General features: G+C 45.4%; 3 protein-coding genes across 5 annotated transcripts in view; 2 read left to right on the top strand and 1 right to left on the bottom strand.

Annotated features, from left to right (window-relative positions):
* Positions 1-26,797, bottom strand: part of LOC147463981 (uncharacterized) — a 98,019-nt gene that overhangs the window by 35,357 nt on the left and 35,865 nt on the right. For 2 of the 3 annotated variants that reach the window (XM_086492159.1, XM_086492168.1), the window contains exons 3-4: positions 10,050-10,220; positions 8,810-9,826 (exon numbers count right to left, since the gene is read on the bottom strand). In XM_086492159.1, the coding sequence (XP_086348285.1) occupies positions 8,810-9,826; positions 10,050-10,220 (1,188 nt within the window). The remainder of the gene's footprint in view (positions 1-8,809; positions 9,827-10,049; positions 10,221-26,797) is intronic. The other variant, XM_086492174.1, reaches the window with a different exon arrangement.
* Positions 14,840-16,570, top strand: LOC147463984 (uncharacterized). The gene is made up of 5 exons (XM_086483210.1): positions 14,840-14,932; positions 15,052-15,414; positions 15,583-16,190; positions 16,292-16,456; positions 16,507-16,570. The coding sequence occupies exons 1-5, from the start codon at positions 14,840-14,842 to the stop codon at positions 16,568-16,570; spliced, it is 1,293 nt and encodes a 430-aa protein (XP_086339336.1).
* On the top strand, positions 16,593-17,580 carry LOC147463983 (uncharacterized). The gene is made up of 3 exons (XM_086529900.1): positions 16,593-16,650; positions 16,798-16,816; positions 17,409-17,580. Exons 1-3 carry the CDS (start codon positions 16,593-16,595, stop codon positions 17,578-17,580), a joined length of 249 nt encoding a protein of 82 aa, XP_086386026.1.

Below are 26,797 nucleotides of genomic sequence, written 5' to 3'. Positions count from 1 at the left end.
GATCTTTCACCTCGAAATAGTGAAAAATTTGATTGTCGTGCCGCCATCCTTGAAATCTTTCGGTTGGTTAGGTGTGTATCTGGGGTACGGATAATAAGAGTATCCATATGGGCTCCAACCAATGTAGCCTGGTGGCAGTGGCGGTGGGGGAGGTGGGGGCAACGACAGTGGCAAAGGCGGTTGCACAGGGTCAAGGTCAGATGGCAGCATCATATTCCTGAAGACTCCCCCGATCGGAACAGCGGCTAGGAAGGTTGCCGATTGGAAGCTCTCGTACTTTTTGATGCAAGAAGAGGTATTACTTGGGGCATCGGAGGGGGTAACATGTAATTCAAAAACTATTGAACACTTTGCAACATCGAAAGATTCTGCTAAGGATGCCGTGAAAGAATGTCGCGAAGCTCGTCAAGGAGAAATTGCAAATATTCTGTTGAATCCATGAACGCCATGTCTTGGGTTCTTCATGGCTAATGCCCTGTAAGATAGAGCGGTCAAGACAGGAGCGCGCCCGATGCGCGATGAAGTAAGGGTTGGAGTGGCTAATAAGTCCGGGGTCGAGGCACAAACACTCTTCAAGTAAAATCCTTTGAACAACTTGGAAGCGCTGATTTGCTCTGTCTTCTCTTTGGTGGGACCGATATGCTTTCATAAAAGCACAAGCCTGAAGCTCCGAAACCATTGTCACAAGACAGACACCACGTGCCAACTATTAAGAACAAACACTCTTCAAGTAAAATCCTTTGAACAACTTGGAAGCGCTGATTTGCTCTGTCTTCTCTTTGGTGGGACCGATATGCTTTCATAAAAGCACAAGCCTGAAGCTCTGATACCATTGTCACAAGACAGACACCACGTGCCAACTATTAAGAACAAACTGAATAGACTTTTAGCACTTCAATAACAACTGAACTGAAAGAGAGAGAGAGAGTGAGAGAGAGAGAGAGAGAGAGAGAGAGAGAGAGAGAGAGAGAGATGAAATGAAATGTTATATCAATGTCTTCAAAAGGCCAAAGTGACCTATGAGACCAGAAAGTTACAATGTGGTGGATCTGATACAAAGTCAAAGTAACAAGATGACAAAATGACAAAATAAAATACTATGGAATCCTAAACTGCAAGGTGTGGACTAAGCGGCTAAACAACTAGCTAGGATAGCTAGATCACAGGAGATCCAGCATCCGTCGCTGGCGGATCTCATCAATCTCCTCCATGGTTAGTAGTCTGACCAGGCGTCGTGCATGTCGAGCCAAAGTGACTCGAATCCTCTAATGCAGCCTCCGTCAATGCTGTGTGGTCCTTCGCAGTCGTGGGCGTCTGGATCTCCCTAGCTCAGTCGCTCGGTCAATCAGTATGCCTCTGGTGTAGAGCGACGGGCTTTGCTGTGGTAGTAACTCCTCCGGGTGTCCAGTGGCAGCTCTAAAGAAGTCTGTGATCTGTCTCTGAGACTGGCTAGCCTCTCCTCTCATCAGGCTCTCTCTGTGTCTGCACAGCTCGAGCAAAAACAAACCCAGGCATCTCTGATCCTCGTACTACATGACTCTAGAGAATGGTCCAAAGCCCTCTCTGAACAAGCAATGGAAGCGGCCTCGTATCTCGTAGTAGACGGGGCAGTGGCATGTGTAGTGCAACTCTGTCTCAAGCTCGATGTCACACAGGGGGAATGTCCTGGCCTCTGCTGGTATTCCGTTGTATCTCCCGGTCTCGATCCGCAACTGGTGTGAAGACGTGCGTATCTGGCCAATAGCACATCGTATTCCATGAGACAAGTGGGTGTCCATGTATCTGGGCCTCGTCACAAAACCATCCTCCGTAAGCTGGAGGAGATGCTCTCTGTAGAAAAGCCATCTTCGTGCCTAGCTCCTGTGCTGGGTATATCCATGTCCTCTTGGTGTCTAGCTGAGTCAATCCTGGCGAATGAGCCTGGTTATCTCAGAATGTGTTAAGAGTCAGAGAGGGCGCATCCACTAAGTACTAGAAGGGGGGCAATCTGTCTATGTTGAACCCATGCGCCTGAAACCGTGATGTCATCTCCCCGTACCAGCATGTTGTATCTCCCTGCATGGCTAATTGTCAAGAGGACTCAAGTGCAAGGCGTGCATATCTGTCTCTGGGAAGTTCCCATATCCGGTGTATGAAGGAGACAGATCTGGTGAGCGCCCCAACCACCAGTGGGGGGGCAGCTAGCTCTGCTCGTACAATAGCACGTGGTACTGAAGCCTTGGCTCTAATGAGCCGCGAGATCATAGAGACCAGAGGCTTCTGCATGTCCCCCCATCCATCACTGCGGCCTGTCCTCCCATGATGATCCAGTGAAGGTCCCCAAATCTCAGCTCCATAAAGCAATGCAGAAGCCACCAGAGTGTCAAAGAGCCAGAGCTTCGTCCGAGGCTCCTGAAACTGAACCTGTGAACACTCCTTTCCAATCTACCCAATGCTACATGGACTCTGGTCAATTTAGTCTCTGCTGCCCTCCTTAATGAGAATGCTGGCCCACTGAAAACCACTCCAAGGTAAGTGTAAGCATCTGTATACTCCACCTTCTCCTGGCCGTATGTGAATGCGGGTGCTGACCTCCTAATCCACTGTGGGGTGGTATTAAATACCATGACCTTGGTTTTACCAAGGTTTACGGACAAACCACTTTCTTGGGCAAACCTATGCAAAGCATCCAAGTGACGTTGCATTCCTCCGGAGAGTCGGAGATCAACACAATATCATCAGCTTATAACAATAGTGGAATCCATGTCCCTGCCAGCTGTGCACCTCTATCACCATCTCTCTCAATGTAGTCAGAAACCTCATCTACATACATACCAAATAGAGCGGGCAGCCCTGCTTCACCCCAATAGTGGAGTAAACCGGTGTGGATAGACCCTCTGGGGTGCGTACCTGTATAATGCTATGACCCCCCAAATGAGCTCTTTGGGTACTCCCATCTGCCGTAATCTGCGCATCAATCTAGCTCTGGGCACTGTGTCAAATGCTTTGCGGAAATCCACAAAGCTACAATAGATCCGTCTCCCATGCGCTCTGCCCTCCTCAATGATGGCTCTGAGTGTCAAGATATGGTCAAGAGTAGAAAAACCCCTCCTGAAACCTGCCTGCCCGGCTGCGCGTATCCCCTCCCTCTCTGCCCATCTAGTCAGCTGCTGCTGCTCAAGAATAGATGCGTACACGGTTAAACATAACTGCTAGAAGCTTTGCTAGTAAATCTCTGGCATGCGTGAAATGCTCACCCACTAGGCCATCATGATCATATGCTCTCCCAGTCCTCATCCTCTCAATGGCCTTCCTCACCATCTCAGCGGTGAAAAAAGCACATGTGTGTGGGCATGGATCTGGGGGGTCGGGAAGGGGGGGCTGCTCAGGAACTGTGTACAAAGATGATGCATACTGGCCCCAAGCCTCTGTAGAAGTGATGGCACGGGGGGGGGGGGGGGGGAGTCCTCATGAAAGAGCCTCCACGCCTCACGTGAGTCCTGACTCAAGAATAGACTCAAGAATAGCTGGTATAAATCCCGCTCTAGGCGAGCCAAAAAAGCCCTCTTCTTTCGCCGCACTAGGCGTCGGAAGTCAATGTGTGACTGCCTGTGAGTGATGTCCCCCAAAATCACCTCCTTCTGAAGTCTAGCTCTAGTGTCCCAGCATTCCTCATCATACCAGCTGTCCATTAATTGAGCCCTTTGGATTGAAAATCTATTCTTCTCTTTAGTTTTAGGCCCTTCGGCCATTCCTTCTAAGTTCTTCGGGCTCAGTTTTTGTCCTCTCGGCCATTTCTTTACAGTTGGGTACACCACGTCATCACTTTGTGACTTTCTCCCCTCTTGAAAGAATTGTAATCGCTCTCCATTACACCTGCAAAAACAGCCAAAGGACAGAAAAAATCTTCAATAGACACTCATACAGCAAGGGGGGCCTAGAGGGTGGCTGGGACCCGACATGCAATGTCGTCTCTCTCTCTCTCTCTCTCTCTCTCTCTCTCTCTCTCTCTCTCTCTCTCTCTCTCTCTCTCTCTCTCTCTCTCTCTCTCTCTCTCTCTCTCTCTCTCTCTATATATATATATATATATATATATATATATATATATATATATATATATATATATGTGTGTGTGTGTGTGTGTGTGTGTGTGTGTTTTCACTCTCCTTCATTGTGCTCAATTTAGTTTCTCTTTTCGAGTGAAATAAAGTAACCTTGTGTTTGTGCGGAGTACTAGATCCGAGCTAGATCCTTAAACACTTCAGTTGCACCTGACATTGAAGAGGTGGCAAGCAGATCCAAGAAGTATGTGAATCAGAGAAAAAGTAAGAAAAGCAGATTTCTGAAAAGGTCTAGACAACATAGGAGGCCTTATAGCTTCTGACAATGAACAAATGAGCAAGAAGACCAAGCATTTCAAGGAAAGTCGGATGAGGATCGCAAGGAGGCTTTCCTCTTTGGGTTAGACAAGTACATCAAGTTCGATGTGCAAGTTTTCAGCCCTAAGGACTATAATGACACCGTCAGAATCGCCTTAGCACAAGAAATGAAGTATAACCAAGGCAAGCCGAAGGAGAGCAAGTCAAGTACCTCTCAGGATCAATCGCACTGTAAGACAAATGGTAAGAATGACGGTAATCCATCTTCTTCTACAGCTAGAGCACAGAACTCTTACAATGATGATAAAGGAGAGGTTAAAACTCAAGAAACCCCTAAGTTGACGCTTGATGAAAAATCTGTTCAAGGAATTTTAGGAGGTAGGTTAACTCTTGAAGAATGAGCCGAATATGCACGAGAAGAAAGATGTTTTGAATGTCACACTAAAGGTCGCATTAAAAGATTTTGTCCTAAGAAGGAACCAAAAGAACCCACAGAATCCACGTCATCTGTTAATGCACTCAATGAGAACACTATTGTGTCCAAAGCTTCTCTCGATCATGTAGATGAGTCTCTCATGCAGTGTTATGAATGGCTCTTCCAAATCGCAGTAAGAGCCTTTCTCCACCACTGATCAGATTTATGCAACGACTATAGCGCATTGCAATGATCACCTAGCCAAGAATCACGCGGAAGAAAGGCATAAATGTTGCTGGCAGATATGGCATCATAAGATGTTTCCCATAAAGTCCAATCCGTCATACAGCTTTCATTGGCCAAACGGGTAGGAAAACAGCCAGCATTTGCTGAAGTTCTTTCCAAATTTGGCAATAATGCACACCCAAACCAAAGCGTTCAGTCGCTTGAGAGAAAGGAAGCATATTCCCATACGTGTCAACCGCATTATCCACCGTACATATTCCTCGACAAGAAAGGAAGTATGCTTACGTGGCGAACGGTCAACAAGAGAAAATGAGAATGCCCGACTCCAGTGTATGCTTTCCAAGCGTATAGAATTCCCATCTGGATGTTGTCTGCCATGCCATGAAAGATGAGTTGTTTGCCATGCCATGAAAGATGAGCTGTCACCGCTTTCCAAGCAATGAGTAAACTAGAAGTAATAGAGCAACCAGGAATATGACCATGCATCTTGCTAAATACAATCTCCCAAAGGGAGGTCTGCCAATGACCGAAGGAGGATGTGATAATATGCTGACATAGTGAGGTAATCATGATTGTCCGTGGTTGAGACTGTTGAGCAAGAGTAGGTAACAACATGGCCTTCCTCGCTAGAGCATGGCGGCGAAGATCCAAAATATGCTTTGGAATGCAAAGTTTCTCCATAGATAACAAACAAAGGCCTTTCTTTCGGGAATCAGTGCACCAGAACTGAGTCAGAATATCAATCATAAGCGATTCAAGGTGAGGAGGAGGCCAATGTAACAACGCCAAATAGAACTGAATATATGCCATTGTTATGCTCTGGACAATATGGAGCCGAACATGTAACGGCCAAGTCGACAAATTCCAATAGTGCAATTTTACCTTTAGGCGTTGCATAACCCAATCCACTGGGTATTGGTTACATTTCACCCAATACGATACCCCAAGTGTGTGACAATCACATGCGAATCAATTATTTCTCCACGCCACAAAAGATGATGCCAATCGGCAGTAGTTTGGATTTTCTGAAATTGACCTTAAGGCCAACCACAAGCCCAAATGTATCCAAAGCCTGCATAATCTCCCGCATGTCATCCTGGTTATTACAAGGCATGAATAAGGAGTCATCAGCATAAGCCTGGCCAATAAAGTCATTCCCGAAGGGTAATTGCAATCCGTGAAGAGCAATGAGGGGGCAACCTTGCTTGATAGAGCATCCGGATCAATCAGGCCACCATCAAGAAGGCCAAATGACGAACTATGAGCATACAAGAAATATACAACATTGGCTATCTTAGGACCAAATCCAAGGGCTCGCATTGTATCAGCAATGAAATCCCATTGTACCGTATCAAAGGCCTTTTCAATGTCCACCCGCATCACGAGTACATCTTGCTAGGTATATTTGGCATATTCCGTTCCAATTAAGACATTATCCATGATCTGCCGATGAGGGATGAAGCCATATTGAGCAGGATGGATACCTACAAGAAGTGACTCCTTGATGCGATGCACAATCATCTTAGCCAAAGTTTTGCATATGACCAGCAAGAGGGTAATCGACCGCCAATGAGAAAAATGCTCGCAAAGCACCTGCTTGGGCAATAATTTCAGCAAGCCTTCTTTCCAAGACAATGGCAAATTCTGCTTATTCCATGCAACATCCATCAAGGCTCTTTCAAGGGCTCCCAGAAGGAGATGAAAAATTCCACAGTGAGTCCGTCCCAACCAGGGGAACGCCATCTGCCAAGAGCAATCAATGTTGAGTGCAATTCATTTTCAGTAAAATCGACCTCCATCGCTTGCGCATCATGAGGCAAGAAAACTGCATGCACTTTAGATAACAGAAGTCGGCGGGCACGACGAGTTTCAATAGAAACTGGAGGAGGACCAGCAAATGCATTCCCAAAATGCGACGTCATGGCATCAACAAGCTCACGTTTCGAAGTTGTCCAGGAGCCCGATTGGAGCTTCACCCTCTTAATGGTTTGAGATGCCTTTGAATGATGTAGGTGCTTAAAAAACAGTTTCGAACCACATCCCTTATCTACAAACGCTCTATGTCAAGCACGAGTCTGCCATTTATCTAGTTTGTGTTGTCATTATATTGCAGACATACTCAAGTATGACAAAGCGCTGTCAACTCACAGCCAGTCAACAGACCCATATCAACTAAAATTTGGAGCTCTCAATGAACATTTTTTGCATCTCAACACTCTTGCGTAGCTGAAGCATAAAGTGCTTGCCATAATCTTGAATCACACTTTGCACACGCATGACAAAACGATGCCAAGCAATATCAGGATCCAAATGCATTTGGGCGACCAATGGGGGAATAATATCATGAATCATGCCACAAAATCCCTCATGTGAAAGATAGGCATTGTTGATGTGTAGTAAATGTTTCCTAGAGAGAGACTAATCACCATGCATTCGCCCAAAGAGCAAGGCCATCAAAACAGGGACATGATCAAACTGTAACAAGGTGTGGTCAATGCTCATCTCGCATACATACTCATTATATTGTTGCATATTTAGGACATACCACCGATCTAGTCGTGCACGTATGAGGAGTGAGCATTATGCTGAAAAGTGTACCCACAAAAATTCGGATGAAAAAGGCTCCACAAATCCAACATCCGTGTGCAACAAGATCTGTCCAAGCCTGCTCTTCCACACTCAACATGTGCGACTGTCCTGTGGTGTTATCCGATGAAGCAGGCGTATTGTTAAAATCACCACAAAGGAAAGCATCGACAATCCAAGGATAAGAAGACATTGCACACCATAAAGCCGCACGTTGCCCCGAGGCTGTGTGTGCATAAACACCCCCAAATTCATAAGTTTAACCATTGATTGTACATTGAATTACACACACACACACATACACACACGAGCTCGCGCATGTGGGGACAAGCATTTTTGTATATATGATTCCGCAATGTGTTATTCTAACATCAGGATTATCATGGAGCAAGTTAAAATGGACATAACCACAAATCCTCACGCATGATTTGGAGTGATCCATTAGTGACATATACAGAGAAAAAGGAGAGGCTTCACCTATGGTGCTAGAGGCCTTATTCTAGACTATCCACTTTCTCCACCAGCTTTAAAGTCCCATAACTTGCTTTCAAGGCCTCCAATCAGGTGTACCTGAGAGTGGGGCATGCCTTAGTGGCATGATGGTTACAAGAGTATGCCTATCACATGGACAGATTAGCCCTCTCTTTATGCTTTGGAGGTCATGCCATAGACATGACTTGTGAAGCTGCATTATGCAGACTGCACAAATGTAAGGTTGAGATAGAGTATCAATTTGCATGTATCCTCATGCAGACACACGTGCCACATATCTCACATCATTTAATAGAGAGGACATATCATATTACGTGCTCCAGAAACAACACTTCTGAATAATGCAGTGCACAACAAGTTTAAAAGGCCTAAATCTTCACATCTACCGTATCATACATAGTGTTGACAATGTTGGCAGCATCTTGCAAGGTCAGTTATGGATTTGTGAATAGCTTGCTTGGTAAATTTAGCAAAGAGAGTTCCTAGCAAAATTTGAATGTAAAATAGGAATTAAAACTGTTGTACATATGTTCAAAGAAAACTGCAAAGTTGAAGTCTTCTTGTAGCTACTCAAGACAAGCTATAGATAACAATCTCCATACATCCAGCAAGAAACTATTCTTTTGATGAAGACAAACAAAGACATAACCCTCTTGTCCTTATATGGGCAACTACATTTGATTAGCACTGGTAAAATCATTCAACAAATTACCTGTCCTCCTGGACAAAATAATTCTCGAAGACATCGCTGAACAGCTTCCATCCGCTCTCCTGCCATTGCAGAACCACAATCTATCAGAAAAATTGGCCGTTGACCCACAAGCCATCCCAATGGAGCTGGTGGATTTGGTTCTCTCCAAGGTGGAAGTTTGGGAGATGAGAGTGGCACAAACACTGGTTCTTCTATAACTGTGGGAGGCTGAAAATCTGGTACTGACTCAATTAAAGGTGGCTCAAAGGATGGCTCGTGTACAATTGGCAAAGCAGAGACCCAGCTTTTGGAAATCATCTCAGAAACTATGTTGTTACAATCTTCAGTCAAAAAACCTGTCGAGGCCAAGCATTCACCATCTTTGCTATCAAGAAGTATGGTATCAGCTCCAGGGAATGGTGGAACAGGAAGAGGTAACAACGGTGGAGGCTTGGCAAAGCATGGTTCCCTCCTCTGTTGCCCTGGGACAAAGTGATGCTTGTGTCCATGCTTGCTGCAAAGACCGTCACATATTCCCCTCTGATTACTGTCAAGGTCATAGTAAGCTTTTTCACAAGGCCTTGGATCCATCAAAGGGACTCTGAATGAAGGAATCGGTTCTTGAACAGGTGGAGGAATGACTTCTGGAACCACATATTCAGGTGCTTGTGGTAGCTCAGCTAGACTTGGCTCAACCCAGACAGGAAGAGGATCTTGACAAGGCAGCACAAAAACTGGCAAAGCCGCCTCCTCATAAGAGCCATAGTCAATACTAGACTCATCCTCCAGAAGAGCCGCCATGATTGGAAGCTTTAAACGAGGGACCTTCAATGGTTCTGGCAAAATCAATGGTGGGAGTTCCTTTGAGATTGATGGTTTGAACACTGGTGCTTCTAAATCACATGGTATGCATTCATCCTCTTCAGAAGGCACAGGCAAAAGGCCCTCAATCGGATAAAGCTTTGGCATTGCTGGCAATGGTGGTATCTCCAACTCTGGAGCCTCTTCCAGTTGGGGGGAGCTCCAAACTGGTAATGTCTGGTTATCAATCCAGTAAAAAGATGGAAAAGTAAACCTTTACATCCAAACATTTACAAAAGAGCATGTCGAAATAATTAATTACAGAAACACAGAAGCCCTACAATGACTATTTTGTATTTGAATGCCTAGATAACGAGTTTACACAAACTACAAGAAGTGGGAGCTGGCGCACATAAAAGTAATTATTTTAATAATATTTCCTCAATAGAAGTGTCCATGCCTGGTAATGAGTAGGAAGTATCTGGTCTCGGAGCTTGCTCAGAAGTTGCCGTAGTTCTGATACCAAGAGATGCAGGTGAACGTAAAATTGTCCATGAATATGCTGGTTTCCTGAAAGAAGAAAATGGCCAAACTCATTCTCACAATACTTTGCATGAACGTGCTTCTCTATCTGCACAGAAAAGAGGGCCTGTCTAAGTAAAGCAGGAAATACTTTAAAGCTTAAAATGAGCACGCATCATACCAAATTAATGTAGAGTAGGCAAGCTGTTCCATTAGAAATAGCATAAACACAAGCCACCAAGTCTCTGGAAAAAATTAATGGCAGGAACTTCTTTGGGATTGAAGGTTTTAACACTGGTTCCTGATGTAAAGAAATCCTAACTATGAAGTTTCCAAAGGACAGCAGAAGCTGCACTCAGGTAGCGCACAACAGCGGCAATAATGCACGAACCTCTCTTCAAGTTGGACAGCCAACACTTCACTCTATTATCACACACTCATGCACATGGGAGGTGTCCAGAGACATAGATAGCCCCTCCTAACCACTGCTCTCTCCTTGTTAGTACAGCGGATCATAAAAGGTGACCCAAAGATCACGTGTCCTACTAATACAACACCAATTTTTAAAGAAATTGGTATGGCTCAGATTGCTTGGCCGATTTCCATAACCAATTTGCAAGTATTGGGGTCACTTGAAGGCTGAAGTTGCAGATCCGCCCTTCTCTTGCAAAACACTAGGACAGGGGCAGTGATCTAGGCTCTAGAGTAGAGGGCACCTTTGGCTGAAAACTTCTTCTACTGTCTCCACATGGATGAACTAGAGAGCCGAAGGGTGGCTTATATACTTATTACCGCTTGAGTCTTAAGATTTTTATGAAAATGCTGTGTCAAATTATCTTACTTAAAATGACAAGTCATCATTAGTTGAAAATTATCATAAAAGGTACCTGCAAAACAAACAAGGTTAGAGAGTGCACATTGTCGCACAACACATGATCTATGAATCAGATTGATACGAGACCAAAGACACCTGTGCTACTAGTCTAGGCTATACATCCATGATGCAAAATGAAACCGGCCTGTGGGACCACTAAAGGGAAGGAAAACACCATCATGGACCCAAAAGTAGTAGTTTAGTCTTTCTTGCAGCTTATTGACATAAGGGTCTTGGGACCTGAGGTCTAAGAATGGAATCCAACACTTCACATGAAGAGAGAAAGAGAGAGGAAAAGGGAGATACTTGGCCCCAGAGATTGGTGTTCCTTTCAGTATTTCCTTATAAAGTTCCAACTACAGAAAACTACTACGTCAAACAGCTGCCAACTTAACGTTTGATTGGAAATGCACCAAAGAGTTCCGGTGATTCCTTCTGAGACTCAATAAGCAAATTGTCACATGGCAGCTCCGTGTCACTCCCTGTACCAGACAGGCACCACGTGCCAACTGAAAAGGACAGAACTTGAACAGACTTCGGCACCTCAACACAACTGAAAACTGAGAGAGGTATTCCACACAATAGACGCATAGTGGTGGAGTTCCACTCTCAGATGCTCTAGCCCCGAAATCCTGGCACCCCTTTCGGTATTTCTTTTATATTGCTCTTGAGAAGGTACAACCGAGGAGAGACTCTCCAAATCTGCAACTGCAAAAACCCCAGAGGTCTCCCCCAAGGTTCATATTTAAAGGCTCGAGGCCCTGAAAAGCATCAGGTACAAAACATGCACCCAAAAGCACTTCCACGTTTTGCAGATCAAACTGCCGCGTCAGCACCCATGATTTGTAGTGCGTTTTGTGGACCAGCCAGCCACATCATCACTTCGTCAATATTTCGCTAGCAGGCCTTTGTGATGCTCCCCAAACCTATCTTAGCCCATACTTCCGGAGGTTGAAAAAGCAAGAGAAATGAGCCCCTGATTTGACTACTTTTTCTCCAGCAATCGCAAAAGAAATTCTTGGGCATGGATCATAGCTTGCATTTTATGATAATATGAGGTTTTGAATGCTAAAAACATAGATATGCGCAAAAGCCCCTGAGGGTATGGACCAACTCCAGCCAAATGTCACGAACAATCGCCGCCGGTGGGATGAGCTTATTTGCAGTCTGACACTAAGGATCATCTGGCGCACCCGCTGCCTTCCACATCTTTGAGGCTCGACCCCGCAGCCAGCCAGTACACTTGGGGGTGCTGCAGCTGGGTCCACACTCACTGGCGTAGCACTTGCTTTTGAGATGGTTTCTGTCAGCACGATGATTGTGATACAGGAGGGCCGGGGCAGTCCCATAGACAGTGACACTAGTGGTGGTCACAAGCGGCACTTACTGCCAAGAGGCCACTGTGCACCAACCAACTTCTCGCTGCAATAGCTCGATGTGCAACTAGCCACTGGAACATGGTGGCACGCCTCAGCTCTCTGCTGTCCCATACGTGCTCCCAGAATCCTGCCAAGAACTCGGACGTGAGACCCTCCTCCTGCCAATGAGACATTGTAGCAGGACAAGCCTCTCTCCGTGCTGTCGGTATGTGGCGACCAAGCCGAGCTGTGTACTGGAAGAAAAGGGTACCCGGATGATTGCCTCGAGTAAAGAATCCCGCCAAAACCACTCCCTGGGTCCCACTATACTCGCACCAAAGGATGGCTTTCCCAAGCCCAAAGCCGCCAATGTCCTGACTCAAGATGTTACATGCTTGGACACTTCCAGGCAAGAAATCAATAACAACACACGAACACAAACTGCAAAATCACTAAACTTTACTAGAGAGAAAGAGAGAGAGAGAGAGAGAGAGAGAGAGAGTTGGCACGGCACGGCACAGCACAGCAGGGTTCCGCGCCCAAAAGCATTGGCCCCAAAGACTAGCGCCCCTTCCGGTATTTCTTTATTATCACTAGTCGCAAAGTACAACTCAATGGTCCTCTGCTCTCAAACTCTGCATCCAACTGTTCTGCAAAGTGAGGCCCCAAGGGAACTTATAAGAAGTACAAGAGATGCCTCAAAGTAGAGCCCCAAAAGCATATGCTCCCAAAAGCTAGTGCTAAAATCAGCCAGTGTAATTTGTGACAATCCGTATAGCCAGCCACATGGCATCCTCAACCAAACGCGGAAAAAATGTACAATCCTGCCACATCGTCGTCCGTAGGGATTGCCACGTCAGCATGTCAACGCGTTTCATGGAAATCCTCCTCAAACTTCAAACTTTGGGACTTTTCGATTAGGCCCCTCGGCCGGTGCTTAGAAGTTCTTAGGTTGGTTCGGCTTATCTTGTCCACTCGGCCATTTCTCTTCAAGATGGGCGTGCCACGTCATCACTTTCTGGCATCACCCCTCTTTAAGAATTGTAATCACCCTCTATCACGCCTGTAAATCCAGCCAAAGGACAGAAATTTTCTTCAATAGAACTTGACTCTATGTACTCATGCACCAGACTCCACCAATTCAATACTTCTACAAAGACATCAATGACTGATCAATCATATTTCTGTCGAGGGTCTTAGATACAAATCCTGAACATTGCAACCATTTAGCAATCACATTGAGACTGCACTGATCTTTTCACGGATGTCTTGATCTACTAGCATTTCCTTTCTTTTCACATTTCAATCAAGCAAAGCATACCCATGACCATCCCCACAAGACAATACATCCACATAGCATGCAGTTCACAAATCACACACTTGGTTCACATTGAACACCGTGTTTCAATCATTCAACCTAGCCATCTCATTCTCTCCAGAACTCTTGATGCACCTAGATCACTGTGTAGCCATCTCATCCTTCCGGAACTCTTGATGCACTCAGGGTTGTCCACGTACGTCGAACGGAACGTCTCGTCCGTTCCGTCTCGTCCCATCCCATCCGTTCCGTACGGGACCCGTCCGAATTAAAAATTCTGACCGTTGCCGAAACTTTTTGACCATTTTGAGTTTGCGGATTTTTTAGCGCCTAACGGTTGCAGTTTTTGAACGTTGGGGACCTTGGAGCCTTGGGGCATTATAAGCCCTTATGCATGATGCCAATGTGCCATCAAGCCTCTCTCTCTCTCTCTCTCTCTCTCTCTCTCTCTCTCTCTCTCTCTCTCTCTCTCTCTCTCTCCCCCCCCAACATCCACACACACACACACACACAGCCACATGGGCCATGGCCATGGCACATAAAATTTGAATTTTGAATCATGCTCTCTCTTTAACCCTCTTCTCCCTCTCTCCTCAAAACCTATATAAGGTTGCCCACCCTCTCTTCTTCTCCATATCTCCCTCAAGCTCTCTCATTCATCTCCTTCCCTACTCAAGCTCCCTCAAGCTCTCTCCATTCATCAAGGGCCAAGGCTTCAAGCCCCACACTCCATCAAGGCTTCAAGCTCCCTTCATCTCCTTCAAGCTCTCCATTATTCCTTCAAGCTCCCTTCATCTCCTTCAAGCTCTCCATTGTTCCTTCAAGCTCCCTTCATCTCCTTCAAGCTCTCCATTATTCCTTAAGCTCCCTTCATCTCCATCCATCTCCTTCAAGCTCTCCATTACTCTGAAGTTCTCTCATCACTCCCCATCCCTCAAGCTCTCCATAATGCCACCCGCTCTTCATGAAGCCTTCACCAAGCATTGCCGCTACTTTGAAAGGGTGAAGAGTAAGCAAAATGTTTGCAAATGGTATTGCAAATATTGCCCCAAGACCATGACCTCAAGCGCCACCCGCCTTATCATCCACTTGACCAAGATGGGAGGGCAAGCGGGCCCTTGTCCAAATATCTCCGACGACATTCTCCAAGAGTGCAAAGCAAAGTATCTCCCTTGAAGATGTGCAAGGGGGTTGCAAAGGCATCGGAGGAGGTGGTCCCGCCCGACCATGATGTCTCCGATTTGGGAGAGGATGCTTCTCCATCAATGTCCGTTGCATCCGGCGCCGCTACCATGGCCTCCACCGACGGAGGTAGCGTCTCAAAGAAGAGCAAAAGAAGTCAGGGTGGGCGGCCTCCAAAGCAAGCTATTCTTGCACAAACGGTGGGTAGAACTTCCGTCCATTGTCTTTCCTCAAAGAGAGGCAACGACAAGCGGAGATAGAGATTGCACGCACCATCATTGAGTGCAATCTCTCTTTTCATATTCTTCGCACGGATCGTTGGAAACGCATGGTGAAGGCTATTGCCGCGGTTGGTCCATGTGAGGGGTGGACGGGAGTGTCATACCATGACATGCGCACCAAGAAGCTTGATGAAGAGAGGGCACGAATCGACAAGTCTCTTGACCCCGTGCGTGCCGGATGGGAAAAGTATGGTTGCTCTATTCTCACCGATGGATGGAGTGACCGTAAGAAGAGGGGAATCATTAATATCCTTGTCTCATGCCCTCTTGGCACCTACTTCTTGCAAGCGGTTGATGCGAGAGCAAGGGGGAAAAAGGTCACGGGTGCCTTCATTTACCGCCACATCCGTCAAGCCATAAAAGAGGTAAAATTTTTTATTCCACTCTCAAGTATCTACTATTTTCAATTTTGTCTTTTGCCTTGGCTCTTCTCACTTTCCCTTCTTCTCCATATGTAGATCGGTCCAAGCAACGTCATTCAAGTAATCACCGACAATGCCTCCAATTGTGCTTCCATGGCCAAAAAGCTAGAGGCGGAGTATCCACACATAGTATGGACTCCATGTGCATCTCATTGCATTGACCTCCTCTTGGAGGACATTGGTGACCTACCTTGGGTGAAGGACATTCTATCCCAAGCCCTCTCCATCGTCAACTTCATCAACAAAAAGGTGAGAGTACTTGCGATATATCGCACTTACTCCAGCTTGGAGTTGAAGAAGCCTTCCGCAACACACTTTGCTGCTATGTGGCTCCTCCTTGAGCGCCTCTATGATGTGCGAACCAACTTGCAAAAGACAATGGTCTCGGATGAGTTCAAAGCATGGATTGAAGAAGAGACCCAATCATCCCAACAAGATGCAAAGGCCATCCAACGGCTTTGCTTGAAGGAGGAGTTTTGGCAAGAGGTCAAGGGTCTTGTCATGGTGGTATTGCCATTGTATAAGGTGCTTCGGATGACTGACATGGAAGGGTCTACCGTAGGTCTCCTTTACCACTTCATGGAAGAGGCTTACAAGGAGATTGAGAGATCCACCATTCTTGATGGAGCACACGATGGTTCACGGTAAACATTTCACCTTATGATTTATCTACATTGTAAGTTGTCTTTTTCCATCTACGGTTCTACCCTTCCATGCTTGACTATCTTTCTCTCTCTCTTTGTAGTGATGTGTTGGAGGACTCTCCAAAGAGAGATGACATTCTCTTTCTTGTTAAAAAGCAGTGGGATTGGATGAGGCGACCAATCCATGGTTTTGCCGCCCTCTTGCATCCGCCTTTCAAAAAGCCATCCATCTTTGCGGATCAAGCACTTCAAGATAAGCGCGACAAGTACCTTCCAAAGATACTCAATGAAGAACGCCATGGAGAGTTTCTCCAAGAGCTCATCAGACCAAAGAGGCACGGCATTCGCTTCCTCGGTGTGTTGGAAGAGGGATTCGTTAGTGAAGCCTCTTTTTTGGTGGGAATGTTTTGGCTATCAATTGCCTCACCTTCAAAGGGTGGCATTGAGGGTTCTTGGACAGGTATATCATATATATTATACATAATATCATAAATTATAAATTTATAATCTCAATCATGTCATCATTTGACATTCATGTGACATGAATCACCTCTCAATTCCCATAATTCAAATCTCATGCCTCTCTTCTATCATCTATGTGCTCTAGGATTGCTCATCGGGCGCATGTGAGCAAAATTGGTCGGCATATTCTCTTATACACACCAAGATCCGCAACAAGCTTTCTACGAAGCAATTATAGAGACTTATCTATTGTCGCTCCAATTTACGCATGTTGCAGTCCATACATGAGATGCCAATGGCTAGGCAGGTAACTGAGTTGGCTACATCATACTCTTTATTTATGCTTTCACATGTATGATGTATGATGTATCATGTGCTCATATTTTGGCATGCCAAATTGCTAACTCCATTAATCTTCCTGCATGTTGTAAATGACAAATAGGTGAATGTAGATGAATGCAAGCTCTCCATTGAGACTCTTAAGGGTCTCAACAAAGATCACGATCCACAGGAGAAGCAAATATTTCGAGACCTCTACTTGGAGTTGGAGGAGATTGATCGCCATGTCTCTCGCGCACGGTCCCGCAAGAAGGTGGTTGTGTGAGCTTTGGCAACTACAGGTAGAGGAGCTTCCACTCCGGTTGCTCGTGGGAGTGGAAGAGCGTCGGCATAGACACCCAGGACCTATGTGCGGCGAGGCTCGGGTAGCGGATCTACTATGGCGGACACCACTTTGGAGAATGTGTCCATTTCTAGGCCTGCGGATCCTAGAGAGCCAGAGTTTGATGATGAGGGCAACATCCTTAGTGAGGGAGATTATGGTCTTGCATCTAGTGCATCTGATGCAAGTAGTGATGAGGATGATGCACCTACCTCTAGCTCAAGCTCGGACCACAACTCCAGTGATGAGAGCGATATGAGCACTTAGAACTCTCTCTTTATGCTTTAAAGTTTGCACCCATGGGCCATGAGACTGAGTTGTGTCACTACTTTTTTATACTACTTTTGTCAGTTGTATCTCTCGAGCCTCGACTCTCTACTTATGTAATGAATTATAAAATCAAATGCAATCATGATCTTCTTTTTTCGAACATTGCCGTTTCCAATGTCCATGGCCAAATCTTTAATGTTCTTAGGGAAAATTACCAAAATACCCCTCTAATTTGAGGAAATTCCCAAAATACCCCTTAAATTTCAAAAATTCCCAAAATACCCCCGATATTTTGTCATAAATTCCCAAAATGCCCTTCAAATTTTCCAAAATTCCCAAAATACCCTTGGTTGCGAGAGTAAATTTCTCGAAAAATAAAATTTTTTGTAGGTCGTCACAAGAAGAGTGATTGTCTATCGTGCAAGATGCTAAAACTACAATTTGAGTTGGTTACATTGGCTTTGGAGATGAATTGCTTCATTATTTTTAGACATAATTGCCTTTTTTGCGATGGTAACTGGATACAAATTACCTGCTGAGCACTCAAAAATGGATCTCAATTGTCAAAAACAAATGAAGATTAGAAAATCTTGAACAATCCAACCAAAATAGATACAAGGGTATTTTGGGAATTTCCTCAAATTAGAGGGGTATTTTGGTAATTTTCCCATGTTCTTACTTGTAAGACATCTCCTTTAAGTTGTAAGTACTTAATACTAAGTAGTTACATTACTAAGGTCTATGTCACGACTCATAATAGACTAAAGGCTCTAAAAGATATATGATTTATTTTTTTGTATCGTTACGTTACTTCAACGTACGTCTAATTTTTTTTAGTTCGATTAGTGCCGCACGTCTTCGTACGTGACCGTACGTGTCAACTATGGATGCACTCACACCATATCCAGTCATCTCATCTAGATAGACATCTTGATGCACTAGATCTCATTCAGTCCTCATTCACTTAGCCATCCAAATCGCGTTGATCTCTAACAGATGTCTAGATGCACTAAGTTCAAATCATTCATCAAACACAATGCTGCAAACATCTCATCTTTCTCCACATATCTCTAACAATACACACATGAAAGAGCACAGGAAATTTCCAATTTAGTGCACATACATTCATAAAGTCATTCCGCAAATTATTGTCAGTGTGTCGGTACCCTAAAATCTCAACGAGAAATTAGTGACTTTATTTAATCTAGGAAATCTGTGACAAAGGAGTGGAGTGGCTCTCCTCTTGTGCCGTCCACACCGTACTAGATTCAACGTATTGATTCATCGGTAACTTTTGGCATAGATGCTGCTAATAGCCAAAAGCTTCAAGGTACAACTCTCTCTGAAGAGAATTTGCGATGTTCTTCTCCTCCATCCACTTTGCATTGAGGGCCAAAAAGTACCCTTGACCAAATTATCCGGTGGACCTAGCTTACCTTTCTGTTCTTTTCTTGTGTCCTGTGACCTGTTGGTAGCCCTGCTGGCCTCCCTGTCCTTGGCACCCCAATCTGGATCTATGGAATTCTCTAATCGACTAGTTGATACCCTTTTACTTTCTTTCATTGTGCCCTTGGACCCATGGGTAGCCTCGCTAGCCTCCCCTATCCGCTGGCACGTCAGTCTCAACTGTCAGAACCCTGAGACGCACTATCATCTCATCCCCTTTCTTCTCTGGAATCCTTTGATGAACTTGCATCCGATTTCCGTAGTTCGTCGGAACCCTCAGATCCACTACCATCTGATTCCTTTACTGCTCCAATATCATGTGATGAGTTGTCGTCCGATTCCCCTGATTCATTCTCTTCACTAGCAAATCCTTGCCATGTTGAGGTGGATATTGTCATGTCCGTAGGATAAGTCAATGAGCCGGCTTGCATCTTAAATCCTTGCTAAGCATGTCCATGAGTCTCTGAATAGAGTCTGATTTTTGTTACAGACAGTTCTGTTGAATCTCTTTTGGCAAACCACAGCAAAACCCCTCAATGTGGTCCCTCAAAATAATCTTCTAAAACGAGGACAATGGCCAATAAGTATCCCAAAACCTCTGGCAGTAGTCATCCAATGTGTCTTTCTTAGTCATCCTCAAATGATGCCAAGCCGTGATGACATCTCCTTCATATTCTTCTGAAATCCAAGTTAACGTGAAAATTTTCTTGAATTTTACCTACGTCATAGGTGCTTCTCTGTGTAACAACAAAGTGGACCACCATGTCTATGCATCTCCTTTCAAGATGCCACCCTTCGCACCTTGAAGTGTTCCGAGAACCGACCTCCGAGGAAGGCGACGTCAAACTGCTGTATAAATTCAAGGACTCGATGAGTGTCCTAGTAGCTTGAAAAACGTCTCAAACCTGAAGTCATGACCCCCCCTTCCTTGAACTCCTTGGTCTTCTTGCTCATCTATTCATTGTCAAAAGAGAACGAGCTCTCCTCCTCTGAACTACTAGATGGCCTCCCATGCCTTCGACTTTCGACTTTTTCAGAAATCTGTTTCTCTTGCTTTTTCTCCACTTCTTCCGTCTTTTCTCATCCTCACTGGAACTAGAGAATGACGAACCATTGGAAGTCTCTGAAGACTAAGAAAAATCGGGGTCATCCTCAAAACAAGCACACTTCTTAGATCTGCTAGCCACCTCAAAAGTTGACTTCCCGCACAAATGACCGGGAAATCCATCAATTTCCTCTTCTTCTGAGAGTGCTTCTGGCCTTTCGTTATCTAGTTCATCTTCTTGTCAAGAGCTTTGGCCAGCTCTTTCTACGAGTATAGTTTCCACTTTTTTGCACTCCGCTTGTCTCTTAGCTTTCTTCGCAGCTCAAGAGGAGAATCAATGGCCTCACACCATCCGAGTGAATCTCATCAATCGACTAAATCTTCGAGTGTTTCGTAAATTTAGGGTCTCTGGAGTACTTGATCAATCTTCACACACGTATCAACCTCCGGTCGACGTTTGTACTCCGCTCTGGCAAACTCCCTCGCCGAAAATTTGTCCGTGGCTGGCAACACACAGATAGAAACTGCAAAATCAGTGAACTTAGCTAGAGAGATTAGAGAGTCGACACGGCACGGTGAAGTTCCGTGCCCAGAAGCAATGGCCCCAAAGACTGGCACCCCTTCCGGTATTTCTTTATTATTACGAGTCGCAAAGTACAACTCTCGAGGGTCCTTTGCTCTCAGACTTTGCGTCCAGGTGCTGCAGAGTAAGGCTCCAGGGGCACTTATAAATAGTACAAGGGATACCTCAAAGCAGAGCCCCAAAAGCACTAATCCCCAAAAGCATATGCTCCCAAAAGCTGGCGTTGAAATCAGCTAGCGTAATTTGCGGAAATACCTACAACCTGCCACATGGCATCCCTAGTGCAAAACACCTGAAAAATCCATACAGTCATGCCACATCATCTTCCATTCGGATTGCCACGTCAGCATGTCAACGCGTTTTACAAAAATGCTCCTTAAGAGTTCAAACTTTCGGAATTTTAGGATTAGACCCCTCGACCCTTGCTCAGAAGTTCTTTAGCTTGATTGGTTCAACTTCTCTTGTCCACTCGGCCATTTCTCTTCTAGATGGGCATGCCACGTCATCACTTTGTGACAGAAGATCTGTCGGCTAGGGGTCTATGACACAAGTCTTCCACTGATGCCCACAACTCTGATTAAATGAAAGCAACACTCAACCACCTTTGGTTCCTCAACAAAACTTTGTGGAGGTGGCCCTCCCTGTCACGTGCACATCTAACCCTATGTGTACGTGGACAAGCTACTTCATGACAAGGGTTCAGTTAGCCTAGCTTAGGAAGTGTTCTGGCACTTTTGTGAGTTTGTTCGCAGATCGTGCATGTCCATGCACTTAGAGTAGATGCATATCCTCTGGTTGCACACAGCATGATCATAATATTACCATTAGAACCCATCAAGAGCATTTTTACAGTGCACAGACCTATTTTCCCTATTTTAGCCATTTTTCACTTATTATAAATAAGTGACTTTGTTGGGAAACTGGGTAGGGCAAACTTTGTAAGTTAGTATATAAAAAAACCTAGCGCTAGCACTTTCTGGCAAGCAGCAAGGACCAGGCGTCCGACAGTGCACCTTCTCAGCAAGACTCCCCGACAGACAACCTAGCGTTTCAGCCACCAAAGAAGCCAGCGTTTTCAGCATTTGCAGATCAGCCCAACGTTTTGCAGTTGCAGATGAAGCCTGGCGTCAGCAAATCTTTGCAGACTCCCTAGCGTTTTTGCATCAAGAAGCAGAACAAGCCTAGCGTTTTTGCACCAACAGACCTAGCCTAGCATTTTTGCATTTGCAGACCTGCACCAGCGTCTGACGGTGCACCTTCTCAGTAGGGACCAGGCGTTCGACAGTGCACCTTCTCAGCAAGACTCCCCGGCAGGCAACCTAGCGTTTTCAGCCACCAAAGAAGCCAGTGTTTTCAGCATTTGCAGATCAGCCCAACGTTTTGCAGTTGCAGATGAAGCCTCGCGACAGCAGATCTTTGTAGACTCCCTAGCGTTTTGCATCAAGAAGCAGAACAGGCCTAGCGTTTTTGCACCAACACACCTAGCCTAGCGTTTTTGCATTTGCAGACCTACACCAGTGTTTTGCAGATTCTCTACGATAGATCCATCATTAGCATCAGCGTTTTCAGTTTTCCGCATGTAGACACCGCAGAATAGTCCCCCAAACCTCACAGATCTCGCCTTCCCGCAGCATATCCTCGCCGTACGGTCAGATCAGCAAGAGTTTGCAAATTCAGCCCGTTTTTAGCACGTCGTCGTCGTCGCATTCGCCATCATCACCGACAGAGTCAGAATTCAGCAGATACAAGATTTGCAGATTTCAACCCTTGGCGTTTTCAGATTTCAGCCTGTCTCGTCGTCATCCTCATTTTTGTCGACATCGTCGACAGTCCATAGCATTGTAGAGATTTTTGCAATCAATAGTAGACAGCTCTCGCCATAGAGAGTGGGGCCTTCGGAGGAGGGTTTGACAACATTCTGGTGTCGTATTCCTCTCTCTCTATCTCTCAATCTCAGCAGTCTCAACACCTTCATTCACAATGTTTACCGCTTGTTTGTGACCATTTGCACTCTCTCACTAAAGGAACGGAAGGCTCTCCCTTCCGTGAGTAAAAGGAACCCTTGAGCACAGTTCGGAGCACTCATCTTGAGCAAAGTTCAACATTCACATCTGCTGCACCTTACATTGGTATCAGAGCTTTGGCAATGTTTTGTATCACTCAAGGAAAGAACCACAAGAACCACATAAAAAATTTTTGCTTGTTGCAGTCGCATGTAACCCAAGTCCACTTGGGCGTGTCGATTCCTACATCGTGTTTTTGAAGAGTGACGGGAAACCCAAGGAAGAAGGGCTTGTCTAGCCTCCCCTTGTTTCTCTTTTCACTCATTGAGAGCGGACCGTGCACTTAGCGGCCGGCCAATAGACGTGAGGTAGGAAAAAGCAACCTTGGTGTGAGCGCAAGGCCGCCAAGCGCTGCGCCCGCGGGAAAGAGAAGAGCTCGGGTAAGAGAAGATCCTTCTCTAACACAGATTGCAAGCTAAAGAAGAACCTCAAGAACCTCAAGAACCCAAGAACCACAAGAACCCAAGTTCCTCGTGAATTTAAGAACCCAAGACTTCAATGTATGGTCATCACCCGAAGCGGAATGGATACTTTGCATGGAGGTGATGAGCATGGAAGTGGCGAAGAAGAATTTTCCCCACCAGGAGGTTTTTCCAACCCTCCCCCCTCCCCATCTACACCAAGGATTGCACCAAATCTTATGGAGGCTTTGGTCAAGACGATGATGGACATGATGAGACAACAAGAAGCGTGCCGCGAAGAAAAAAAGACAGAATTGGATTGTGAACACAAAGAAAGAATTGCAGTCTTAGAGCGTGAGCGCGAGCAAGCGCGTTTGGCAGCAGCGCGGAGAGACCAACACATGCAAGAGTTGGTCCTACTATTTTCTAATGTGCAAGTGCAAATTGAAAAGAATTAGGAGAAGAAGGACACTCTCTTAGTCTTTTCTTCTCCAAAGCACGACACACATGATTTGCATGATCAAGATGTGATTATTCACGAGCATGATGATTTGCATGATAATGAAAAGCATGATGATTTGCATGATAAAGATGTGATTGTTCACAAGGATGATGATTTAGTTGATACTTTGTCTAGTGAAGCTAACCTCATTGTAGATTCGATCAATCACAAAGAACCGATCTTGGCTCTCGAGTCGAGGTCCAAGAACCCCCACAGGAAGTATTATGTGTGCGCATGATTAGTCAGCACGCATTGTTCGAGTCTTTCATTCGTGATGGTTTCCTATATTTTAGTCATCGTCCTTATGTGATCCCTTTTCATAGGCATGCCATATTGTACGCTGAACACGATTCACTCATGAATGAGTACGGATGTATGTGAAACTCTCTTGAAAAGAAGAAATGTTTGCATTCAAGGAATTCACATTTCATGTCTCTTCCTTGGCATGACATGGTATCTGAAAGAGCACAAGAAGGATTGAGCATCAAGCATAGGCATTTCCATTGTGATTTGCCACAGTTGATTGATTTAAATCAGAAAGTCAAGATTCAATTCCATTGTTTGAGTGTGTTTGATGAACGGTTTCGCACTCCGTCTATGTTCATCTACATTGCATGCACCGTCTTTAAAGAAGACTAGAATTTTTCCAGTCCCTTTACATGGAATAGGTTTGTTCATGTTTTTGTGTTGGAAGTGGTTTCAAGAATTTTCATCCTCGGAGATTCTTGAAGAAGGTAGACGCATGACTATAGACGAAGTTGAAGCATTGAAGGAGCCACAGATGCCTTTGTATCACTTTCAGCGCGGCCCAAAAAAGCAAGCATTGCAGACCTTTATGAAGTTCAAGTATCGCATGACCCACGCATCAGAGTGGGCCGGCAAAGAGTCCTTCCAAGGATTCCAGACGTTGTTGGCGATCTCCCTCGGCGCCATACAGTTCGGTACCAGTACCTCACTTTGAAAAGGAGGGAATGTCACGTGCACATCTAACCCTATGTGTACGTGGACAAGCTACTTCTTGACAAGGGTTCAGTTAGCCTAGCTTAGGAAGTGTTCTGGCACTTTTGTGAGTCTCTTCGCAGACCGTGCATGTTCAGGTACTTAGAGTAGATGCATATCCTCAGGTTGCACACAGCATGATCATCAAATTACCATCAGAACCCATCAGGATCATTTTTATAGTACACAGACCTATTTTCCCTATTTTAGCCATTTTTCACTTATTATTAATAAGTGACTTTGTTGGGAAACTGGGTAGGGCAAACTTTGTAAGTCAGTATATAAGAAAACCTACCGCTAGCATTTTCTAGCAGAAGAGGCAACGGGGACGAGGCGTCCGACAATGCACCTTCTCAGCAAGACTCCCCAGCAGGCAACCTAGCGTTTTCAGCCACCAAAGAAGCCAACGTTTTCAGCATTTGCAAATCATCCCAGCATTTTGCAATTGCAAATGAAGCCTAGCGACAACAGATCTTTGCAGACTCCTTACCGTTTTTGTATCAGAAAGTAGACCAAGCCTAGCGTTTTTGCACCAGCAGACCTAGCCTAGTGTTTTTGCATTTGCAGACCTACACCAGCGTTTTGCAGATTCCCCGCGACAGATCCATCATTAGCATCAGCGTTTTCAGTTTTCAGCATATAGACACCACAGAATAGTCCCCCAAACCTCGCAGACCTCACCTTCTCACAGTAGATCCTCGCCGCACGGTCAGATCAGCCAATGTTTGCAGATTCAACCCAAGAAACGCAAATTTCAGCATCTGCGTTTTCAGCGCGTCGTCGTCACATCGTCGTCATCGCCATCGTCACCGACAAAGAGTCAGAATTCAGCAGGTACAAGATTTGCAGATTTCAGCCCTTAGCGTTTTCAGATTTCAGCCCGTCTCGTCGTCGTCCTCATCGTCGGCAAGTCCATAGATTTGTGCAATCAATAGTAGACCGCTCTCGCCATAGAGAGTGGGGCCTTCGGAGGAGGGTTTGACAACATTCTGGTGTCATACTCTTCTCTCTCTATCTCTCAATCTCAACACCTTCATTCACAGTGCTTACCACTTGTTTTTTATCATGTGCACTCTCACTAAAGGAACGGAAGGCTCTCCCTTTCGTAAGTAAAAGGAACCCTTGAGCACAGTTCGGAGCACTCATCTTGAGCAAAGTTCAACATTCACATCCGCTGCATCTTACACTCCCTCTAAACCTCGAAGAACATGCAAGACCCTGAGTCTGAGCAACCTCTAACTGAAATGATGACCTCTAGTCGTGTGAAAGCCCCCATCAAGCAGGGAGCTGTGGGATCCATAGGGGTGTGCCACTCTATAGGTATAGCCTCTACAATATCTTGACACGTGCTCTGCACCCCCTCATGCCTCGTAGCTAAGTGTCCTGGACCTCTTCTAAGAGTACTGTAAACTGCAAAGAGTCCCCAAAAGTGTGGGTTGGACCCTCTGCCATGGAGGGGGGGGCCTTCGGAGGAGGGTTTAACAACATTCTGGTGACGTATTCTTCTCTCTCTATCTCTCAATCTCAGCACCTTCATTCACAGTGTTTACCACTTGTTTTTTATCATTTGCACTCTCTCACTAAAGGAACGGAAGGCTCTCCCTTTTGTAAGTAAAAGGAACCCTTGACCACAGTTAGGAGCACTCATCTTGAGCAAAGTTCAACATTCACATCCGTTGCACCTTACACTCTCTCTGAACCTTGAAGAACATGCAAGACCCTGTGTCTGAGCAAGTTGTAGCTGAAATGATGACCTCTAGTCGTGTGAAAGCCCCCATCAAGCAGGGAGCTGTGGGATCCATAGGGGTGTGCCACTCTATAGATACAGCCTCTACAATATCTTGACACGTGCTTTGCACCCCCCTCATGCCTCGTAGCTAAGTGTCCTGGACCTCTTCTAAGAGTATTGTAAATTGCAACGAGTCCCCAAAAGTGTGGGTTGGACCCTCTGCCATGGGACCCCAAGCGACATGAGGTCTTCTACCAACCATGTGGCCTTGCTGTGTTCTGACCATAGGATTCCAAACAACTAGCTGCCTCAAACGTTTCTCAATGCATGTGGGTTAGTGCTACTCAAGGCTACCCCACAACTGTTCCCAAGACTGAAGCAGGCTCGCGGTAAAGCGATCCTCCCATCTCTTGCTCACGCCTACTTTGCGCATCTCTGTGAAAATT

The sequence above is a fragment of the Adiantum capillus-veneris genome, chromosome 2, assembly GCF_014529385.1.
Source record: "Adiantum capillus-veneris isolate H3 chromosome 2, ASM1452938v2, whole genome shotgun sequence".
In the NCBI taxonomy this organism is placed as follows: Eukaryota; Viridiplantae; Streptophyta; class Polypodiopsida; order Polypodiales; family Pteridaceae; genus Adiantum; species Adiantum capillus-veneris.
The sequence above is the reverse complement of the archived record's forward strand: the minus strand, read 5'-3'. Positions and strand labels throughout refer to the sequence as shown.

Coding starts and splice junctions, on each gene's coding strand:
- LOC147463983 (XM_086529900.1), top strand. CDS start 16,593: ATGTTTTGGCTATCAATTGCCTCACCTTCAAAGGGTGGCATTGAGGGT.
- LOC147463984 (XM_086483210.1), top strand. CDS start 14,840: ATGTGCAAGGGGGTTGCAAAGGCATCGGAGGAGGTGGTCCCGCCCGAC. Junction 14,933..15,051: donor ATGCTTCTCCATCAATGTCC/GTTGCATCCGGC, acceptor AACGGTGGGTAG/AACTTCCGTCCATTGTCTTT. Junction 15,415..15,582: donor GCACCTACTTCTTGCAAGCG/GTTGATGCGAGA, acceptor CTCCATATGTAG/ATCGGTCCAAGCAACGTCAT.